Source organism: Garra rufa, chromosome 5 (assembly GCF_049309525.1).
Source record: "Garra rufa chromosome 5, GarRuf1.0, whole genome shotgun sequence".
Taxonomy (NCBI): Eukaryota; Metazoa; Chordata; class Actinopteri; order Cypriniformes; family Cyprinidae; genus Garra; species Garra rufa.
In genome coordinates, this window is record NC_133365.1 from 47,384,859 (window position 1) to 47,394,398 (window position 9,540).

The window sequence follows — 9,540 nt, forward strand, 5'->3', positions numbered from 1 at the left end:
TGGTCAGCTTTTGCGTTTGAGCTGCACCATCCTGGGCCTTAAATCTGAAACCCCATTAGACACGGAAGATTTCTCTAACAGGAAGTTGACATCGCATGAAGCATCAAAATTTGAAATCTCACCGCTGTTTCCCAGGGTAAGTGGACTGGTCATCCACAGCTCGATCAAACTCCGTGCAAATGTCATCCAGCTCCCCGCTGTCCCCGAACGCTCCCCACTCCATGTTCACACACATACGACCTTCATCTCCATCCACCAGCTCAACATTTGACATCTCCTCCATGTAGCACGCGTTAGTCCCTGTGCCTACAGGATGAAGACAGAAATGCACTTAAGTGTGACATTCACAAACACACTCTATGACACATAAACATCTTGAATGATATCAGATGCTGTGCACAAACATATTTATGGGGTACACAAAAATGATCTACGATATCAACACTAAACTTAAACATCTAAAATATCATAATATAATATATCAAAGCAAGAGGCATTTCATTTGACAAAAGATAGCAGAAGCACATGTCTGAATAAAAATACTTTACAAAAAGCAATGTGTTATGATTTAAATGATAAAATAAAGATAAAACATATTTGTTATAGTCAAACTCATGTGAATTTGAGGGCAACCGACTTCATACATCCTCAAAAAAACCACCTGGATTAAAGCTAATTGCTCAAAACTGTGAAGTATGACTAAATGCAAAATGCATATTTTGATATTTTATTAAATACAAACTACAAAATGCATGTTATTTTTTATTTAGTACAGTCTTGAATATGATATTTCACATAAAAGACGTTTACATATAGTTCACAAGAGAAAATCATAGTTGAATTTATAAAAATGACTTTGTTCAAAAGTTTACATAGGCTTGATTCTTAATACTGTTTTGTTACCTGAATGATGTGTTGTTGTTGTTTTTTTTTGTTTAGTGATAGTTGTTCATGAGTCCCTTGTTTGTCCTAAACAGTTAAACTAAAAGCTGTTCTTCAGAAATATCTTTTAGATTCCACAAATTCTTTGGTTTTTCAGCATTTGTGTATTTAAACCTTTTCCAACAATGACTGTATGATTTTGAGATCCATCTTTTCACACTGAGGACAACTGAGGGACTCATATGCAACTATTACAGAAGGTTAAAACGTTCACTGACGCTTCAGAAGGAAACACAATGCATTAAGAGCCAGAGGGTGTAAACTTTGAACAGAATGAAGATGTGCGTGTACATTTTTCTTATTTTGCCTAAATATCTTTTTTTTCACTTACCACTTCCCTTAAGAAGCTACAGAAGATACTTGCGTGTTTCCCAGAAGACAACAAAAATTCTTCAATTCAAAATGTTCAAAATGTCAAATCCTTAAGCTTTTATTTTATAGGACTACTGGTGAAATACTGTAAACTTTTATCCACAGAAATTCTGGAAATTGTGCAAAATAATAAAGTGAATAAAGTAAATATTTACTGGAAACCAATTAAAAAAAAATACATATGTAACTACACATCTTGCTCTTCACTCTAAAACACGCTTCAAAATAGACTAAATATATATATTTTTTAATTATAACACAATGTTTGGTTTGATTATCGCACTAAGCTATATTGCAATTTCAGTTTTACTTCAATCATTGTGCAGGCAAATTTATTTATTTTCATTTTACATCTGATATAATTATTTGCTTTTAATAAACTCACAAAACCCCTGCAGTTCCCTCAGGAACCCCCATTTGGGAAACCCTGCTCTAATGGAACGACGTGTATATTTAAATTAAGACTTAGGAATATTTTGAAGCAATTAGACAATCACTAAATCTTCTGAACCATGAAAGTCATCTACACAAACTAATCCATACAAACTAGAAATAACACCCACCGACAATGAGCCCAACTTCACATTGTGGGTCCTCGTACCCGCATGTCATCATCGTGCCCACGGTGTCATTCACCACAGCTACCACATCCAAATCAAACTCCTTTCAGGAAACAAAAGCAGACAAACAGAGAGAGGTATAATTAGCAAGGCAAAGCAAATCCACCATGACTGCCTTTCAGGACAAGATTCGTCTGACTGAACATCTACTAATTGCATCTTGCCATAAAAGGCAGAGTAATATGGCTAATAAGTGCAGAAATTGCTTTCGCAGCACTTCAGTGGACGGTAGTGCTGACCTCACTGCGATGGATGGCATCTTTCAGTAGTGTGGCCACATCCTCTCCTTCACATCCTGAGGCCTTGAAGCCCTTCGTCCACTTTATCAAAATGCCCTGTAAGGAAGAGAAATTGGAATATAGTGGACACAGGACAGCGCTGCAGATAAATGTTTCATTGTTTCGGTGGTTGAGAGAGGGTTTTTTGTAGAACTGAATAAATATACCCCCCCCCCCCCCAAGACATAAGATAAACCTGACAAGATTCTTAAAAGAAAAATGATTTATAAAATAGTAAATATTATCTGTGCCACTTTCTATAAATAGTACAAAATGATGTCCCATTACATTTTTAAAAGGATCAGTTCACTTCCAGAATAAAAATATCCTGATAATTTTCTCAATCTTTATTCAGTCAAAAAGAAATTAAAGTCTTCAACAGGGATGAACGGGTTAAAGGTCCAAATAGCAGCTTCAAAGGGTTTTTACACAATCCCAGCCAAGGAATAAGGGTCTTACATAGTGAAACGATCAGTCATTTTCTAGAAAAAACAAAAAAAACTACATATTTTTTAACCACATGATCGTTTTACTAGATAAGACGATTATTCCTCAGCTGGGGTCATGTAGCCCATTAAAGCTGCATTGAAACTGAAATTTGGACATTTAACCCATTGGCCACCATTGAAGTCCACTATATGGAGAAAAATCCTGGAATGTTTTCCTCAAAAACCTTTCTGACTAAAGAAAGAAAGACATGAACATCTGGGATGACATGGGTGTAAATAAATTATCAGGATATTTTTATTCTGGAAGTGAACTAACGCTTTAAAAGCAAAAAGCTACAAACCACATGTTAAAATCTGTTAATCAGTCTGTAAGAAGTAATTTATTGTGACACATTTAAAGTATGTATTACACGTACATACACATTTATAAAACAAGTTTTTTCTGGTTCTCGACTCTGATTGTGTATGAGCCTTTTCCAACGGTGCGATATTCTAGTGATAACACCGTTTCACCGTTTGTATCACTACTATTTCTCACAACGAGAGTCATGGCAGATGCCCAAATCCACTTTAATTTTATAAATAACACTCTTTTTGTATCACAGAATGTAGTTTTAAGAGTTTTTTTTTAGGCAATATGTTAGTTGTTTAGACTTCAAATGTGACCCTGGACCACAAAACCAGTCATAAGGTTAAATTTTACAAAACTGAGATGTATATATAATATGAAAGCTCAGTAAATAAGCTTTCTATTGGTGTATGGTTTGTTAGGATAGGAGAACATTTGGCCGAGATACGTCTATTTGAAAATCTGGAATCTAAGGGTGCAAAAAAATCTAAATCCTGAGAAAAATCACCTTTAAAGTTGTCCAAATTAGGTTCTTAACAATGCTTATTACTAATCAAAAATTACATTTCGATACATTTACAGTAGGAATTTTACAAAAAATCTTCATGGAACATGATCTTTACTTAATTTCCTAATGATTTTTGGCATAAAAGAAAAATCAATAATTTTGACCCATGCAATGTGTTTTTGGCTATTGCTACAAACATACCCCAGCGACTTAAGACTGGTTTTGTGGTCCAGGGTCACAAATATGCGATTTTTTAATAAAGACAACGTCTATTTAAAAAATTTCCTTTGACGTTTTCAGAGACGTGAGCTCTAGGGCGTCAGTGGCCGTTTGGCAGCCATTCAGCGCTTATAAACCCGCCGAGAGCCACTTCAACTCACCTACTGCTTATATACTGTATATATCATCATTTCAGTGTGTGCAGAATTATTAGGCAAGTTGATATGCTGGTCATATTTTTTCCAAGTGCATTTTACTAATTCCAAACCAAAAATTTACCCTCACCTAATAAGAATAACATGCTGAAGTATTGTGAAATACATGAAGACTTGTATTTGTTGAGAGGACCACCATCACATCCTCTTGTACCACTGTTTGAAGAATTTACCTTCTAGAATCTGACAGTAAGTTTTGAGAGTTCATTTCTGGTCCATCTCTGCAAGACAGACTTCTCAGGATAGGAGACTAAAAATGAACTCCCAAAACTGTCAGATTCTGGAAGACTGATTCTTCAAACAGTGTACAAGAGTATGTGATGCTGGTCCTTCAAAAGTCTCAATGTATCCGTCTATAAAACCTATAAAAAACATGTATTTTATGTCCTCATGTATTTTGCAAAGGGGTGGAAAATTTTACTGGAATTTTTCCACATTTTTGCAATCCTAACTTCAGCATGTTATTCTTATTAGTTGTCATTTTTTTAGGATTTTTTCTCTGAGAACCTGACACATTGCATTTCTTGAGACTCCAGGTAGGTTGCAGTTCTGGAAAATAGTAGCGATGGAGACTAAATTCCTGATGTTCCTGATGGTTTCACACCTAATTCTTCACCTTAACTATCTATCTTTTTTTCTCCACCTGTTTTTCCTGTGCTGACCCAATGAGCATTTCGCTGCCCAATGGTCATGCCTTAAAAGGTTACTCCACCCCAAATGAAAATTTTGTCAATAATCACTTACCCACATGTCTTTCCAAACTCTGCATCACACTAGAGCCATTTTGGAGAGTATCCACTGAATGGAAACAGCCGGATGCAGAGGAGACGAATTGTTAAATACAGTTGTAATTTTAGTTTTCTTAGCTTTGTAAAATTACGGTTGAACCCCTTGTGTCACATGGACATTTTACCGATCTCCTTGCTATGTTTCTGGACGTTGTTTGTGTTACAATTACATTGCTGTCTATGGGAGGGTCTGAGGGCTGTCAGAATGCATCAAAAATATGTTTGGAACGACATGGGGGTAAGTGATTAATGACCAAATTTTCATTCTGGGGTGGAGTAACCCTTTAATTTTGCAAATTCTATTATTGCATTAGTATTGCGTTCTTCTCATGGGCATTTAATATTTTTAACTCATTTTATCTGTAAAAGAAAAAAACATGCCTAATAATTATGCACACCTAAATATCCACATCCAGCTCTCATGGATAATTAAATGACACTTATAATTAAGTAAAAAAAATAAATAGTAGTTTTTAAGATTGATGTGGTTTTAAATTGGTAAAATGAGCTTGAAAAAAATGACCAGAATATCAACTTGACTAATAATTCTGTACGCACTATATTATTCATAGCTAGATAGATGACACATTTGATACATAACATACATTTTATTTAAGTCCTATTTTGTACCCTTTTTGTGGAAGCACACTTTCCAGTGGTAAAACTCACCCTTTGTCCTGATTTAGATAAATGAGCAGAAATATGTATGCATCTATGTGTCTATGTTTGGACTTACCTGGTCTAGTCGGGTCTGATGGCAGGGAAACGAGAAGGTAAATCCCAGAGGCAGTGATGCTCCCTTCATACCCATATACTCCAGGAAGTCGGCAATACAGTGCACTATGTGATCAAATAACTGCAGAGGACCATTCACACAAACACAGACACACACAGTTGAACATAAAGGCTCGTTCATGCACAAAGTCAATTATAGGCTATGTGCTTATCAAAATGAGCTCAACCTCATTAGAAATCAAGTAAGTACAAGAGAACAGGTTATGTTGCAACAAGTGTCTGGATGTGTCCTACAATACACCACCATGTATGCAGCTGGAAGCTGGATTGTACCGCTCAAGTGCTGTGTGGTGACCACTTTCAAATAAATTGCAAACAGGTGTGTGCACTTCACGTTCAAAAACAGGGATAGCATTATTTAGGAGGTCACATAGTGCCTCTAGAGGGCTTATCCTGCAATCCAAGACACACAATATCATCATATATTAAGGCTGCTTTCATTTCAATCTGGCAGCTCAGTTGAGAAAAAAAAGAAAAGAAAATCAACATCATTTTTCCACTGCAACGTCATCATCATGCAAATGAAAGGAATCCACCATGTACCCAATTCACATTTTGAATGGGTGTTAATGAAGTGGAGTATGATTAGAGGGCGTACCTCCTCGCCAGTGCCCTGGGTAATGTCTTGGGGGATGGTGTAGATCTTATTATGCATCTCCACGCTCCGTCTTTTCCCACTTCGAACGCGCACCAAGAGCACCCTGAAGTTTGTGCCGCCCAGATCCAGTGCCACGAAATCGCCACGCTCTGTAGAACATTCACAAAAGATTCAGAGACCGTAACAAGTTACTCTCATACACACACATTAGAACACACACTCTCTCGTTCAGACACGCACTCGCACACCAATCAACTTCCTGGCCGGAGTTACGGAGGTGGTATGAAGTAGATATGGAGGGGTAATTGATTCGTATCTCATAGAAGTGAGGGTATTACATACACTCCAGTTTATCGATTTTTCTTTTGCCCTACATTGAGAAAAAATTATGCATGAAAACATTCTAAGAAATTGTCGTCATTCTAAGCAAGTTTGAATCAATATATAATGCATTATTCACTGCAATTTATATTCAAACACTTTCCCTCCAGATCTTGGCAAGATGGAATGGCATTTTATTTTGCATGCAATTCATCTCCATTTGTGATCTGATCTTCAAAGCTATTACTGTTATTTTTCCACAGAGCACACAAGCATAAATTTTTGCAGCTGTTTTCATACAACATTTCAAAGCGGCAACACCTGTCAATGGGTTTCAAAGAGAATCGAAAAAAAACTGATGCATCAAATCCATTACATAGTTCACACTCATGTCCAGAATTCAAATATTTTAAATGAATAAAGACATCAAGACATCAAGACATCAAGAAAGAAAGAAAGAAAGAAAGAAAGAAAGAAAGAAAGAAAGAAAGAAAGAAAGAAAGAAAGAAAGAAAGAAAGAAAGAAAGAAAGAAAGAAAGAAAGAAAGAAAGAAAGAAAGAAAGAAAGAAAGAAAGAAAGAAAGAAAGAAAAAGAAAGAGAAGGGTTTTTTTAAGATATTCAAGAAAATGGAAAACAATTTATTCTGTAAGAAAATAATCCTGAACGACTTAACATTACTTTCCGGTCTGTTCTTTATACTTAGCTATATCATACCATATGATTTCAGTATACATATATCATATCATATTATATCATATCATATTATATCATATCGTATCATACACTACCAGTCAAATGTTTTTGAACAGAAAGATTTTTAATGGTTTTTAAAGAAGTCTCTTCTGCTCCCCAAGCCTGCATTTATTTGATCCAAAGTACAGAAAAAACATTAACATTTTTAAATATTTTTTCTATTTAAAATAACTGTTTCCCATTTTAATATATTTTAAAATGTATTTTATTTCTGTGATCAAAGCTATCAATATTCCAGCCTTTAGTGTCACATGACCCTTCAGAAATCATTTTAATATTCTGATTTGCTGTTCAAGAAACATTTTTTATTATTATCATCAATATTTAAAATTATTTGATAAATAGAAAGATCCAAAGATCAGCATTTATCTAAAAAAAATGCTTTTGTAACATTATACACTGTACTATTCAAAAGCTTGGAGTCAGTGTAGACTCCAAGCTATACAGTTTGATGATAAAGACATTTATAATGTTAAAAAAGATTTCTATTTCAGATAAATGCTGTTCTGCTGAATTTTTTATTCAAAGTAAAAAAATCTACTCAGCTGTTTTCAAGATAATAACAATATTAAATGTTTTCTGAGCAGCAAATCAGAATATTTGAATGATTTCTGTAAGATCATGTGACTAATGAGCTTCAGCTTTGAAATCACAGGAATAAATTCCATTTTAAAATATATTAACATAAAAAAAAATTTAAAAGTACAAATATTTCAAAATTGTACTGTTTTTAGTTACCTTGGATCAAATAAATGCAGGCTTGGTAAGCAGAAGAGACTACTTTAAAAACTTAAATCTTACTGTTCAAAAATATTTAATATGTATATGACTTCAGGAATATAGTGCATAAGTCATTTTGAGCACAATTATAATGCTTTCATGCTCATTGTTAACTGTCGTTTTATGGAAAAGAGCAACATGAGGGAAAAAGGTAGAAAAAAAATTTACTTTCACATAAAAAAAACACTGTTTTGGAACTTGAGGGTGAATAAAAGATGATTGAATTTTCATTTTGGCTCAACTAAGATAAGTTAAAACTCTGTTTTTCACTCTAACCTGTTCCATCTGGTGTGGAGCGTACAAAGGTAGGCAGCATTTTGACAGTGGCCGTGTCGTGTGTTTTTTTAGCCAAGCCTTGGTTCATCTCCTGCTCCATCCTTTTCTTCACCTCCAGGAGTTGATCCCGATTGAGGCGCAGGGTGTCCAGGATACGCTGACGCTCTGCATGCTGCTTTGCCAACCGGTATGCCACAGCTGTAACCATGGCAGCCCCCTTACCGCTGCCATCCTCAGAGCGCAAGAAACGCACGTCGCAGTCAGGCACCAATAACCGCACCATCTTATTCAGTCGCCGGGCAAACCTTCAGGAAAAGCCAGAGAACAAACAAATGTGTGGGTGGAAGAGAAAAGGGCCCAAGAGCAAAGAAAGAACAAGTAAGGGAAAGGTGAATGATGCACAAAAGGAGAAGGAAAATATAAGGAACAGGAGAAAATAACGTTGGGAGGTCGCATAGCACATTTAAAGATCTGAGAATTACTACTCAGGGCGGTGATGCAATGTTTGCAGTTGTAGTTTGAAGATTCTTCAGGTTTTACACTTTACATATGAAACTCTAACAAAAAATGAGCATGAACATTAAACATGCATTATGTATTGCATGTAAGACTTGGTGTAAAATAAAATAAAATAAAATAAAATAAAAGTTGTGTTAAAGGTAATAAATGATAACAAAATGTAATTAAATGCAATTAAAATTAAATCAATTAAAATTAAATGGTTACTTAAAATATTCTAATACATTATGACTTCAATGTAATAAAAAAAAATGTATATCTTAGAAAATAAAATCAATTAAACGTAAATTATGAAAAAAACGCTGTTTTAAGTAAGAAATAACAAAATTTGATAAAATACATAATTTAAATTTAAAATAAAATTAAATAAAATGTAAAAATATTCTAATAAATTATAACGTCAAAAGTAATGAAATGTATATCTTAAAAAATAAAAATGACATTTTTTTCAGTTTTATGAAATACAGTTGTGTTAAAAGTAATAAATTATAACAACATTTGATAAAATATATACAATTTAAATTTAAAATTAAATCAAATGGTTATTTAAAATATTCTAATTATAACTTCAATGTAATAAAATAAAATGTATATCTTATAAAATACAATGAAATAAAAATGCGTTTTAATCAATTAAAAAATGAAATAAAACAGTTGTGCAAAAATAGAAATGATTAAACGTATTAAATCATTAAATGTATTAAAATAGATAACATTTAAATGTAAAATACTCCAATAAATTACAACTTAAATGTAAT

The 9,540-nt window shown here is 34.0% G+C and overlaps 1 protein-coding gene across 1 annotated transcript in view; it reads right to left on the reverse strand.

Moving 5' to 3' along the window:
- Positions 1-9,540, reverse strand: part of hk2 (hexokinase 2) — a 62,814-nt gene that overhangs the window by 11,076 nt on the left and 42,198 nt on the right. The window contains exons 10-15 of the mRNA XM_073840642.1: positions 8,264-8,568; positions 6,134-6,282; positions 5,477-5,596; positions 2,174-2,269; positions 1,878-1,977; positions 123-306 (exon numbers count right to left, since the gene is read on the reverse strand). Coding sequence (XP_073696743.1) covers positions 123-306; positions 1,878-1,977; positions 2,174-2,269; positions 5,477-5,596; positions 6,134-6,282; positions 8,264-8,568 — 954 coding nt within the window. The remainder of the gene's footprint in view (positions 1-122; positions 307-1,877; positions 1,978-2,173; positions 2,270-5,476; positions 5,597-6,133; positions 6,283-8,263; positions 8,569-9,540) is intronic.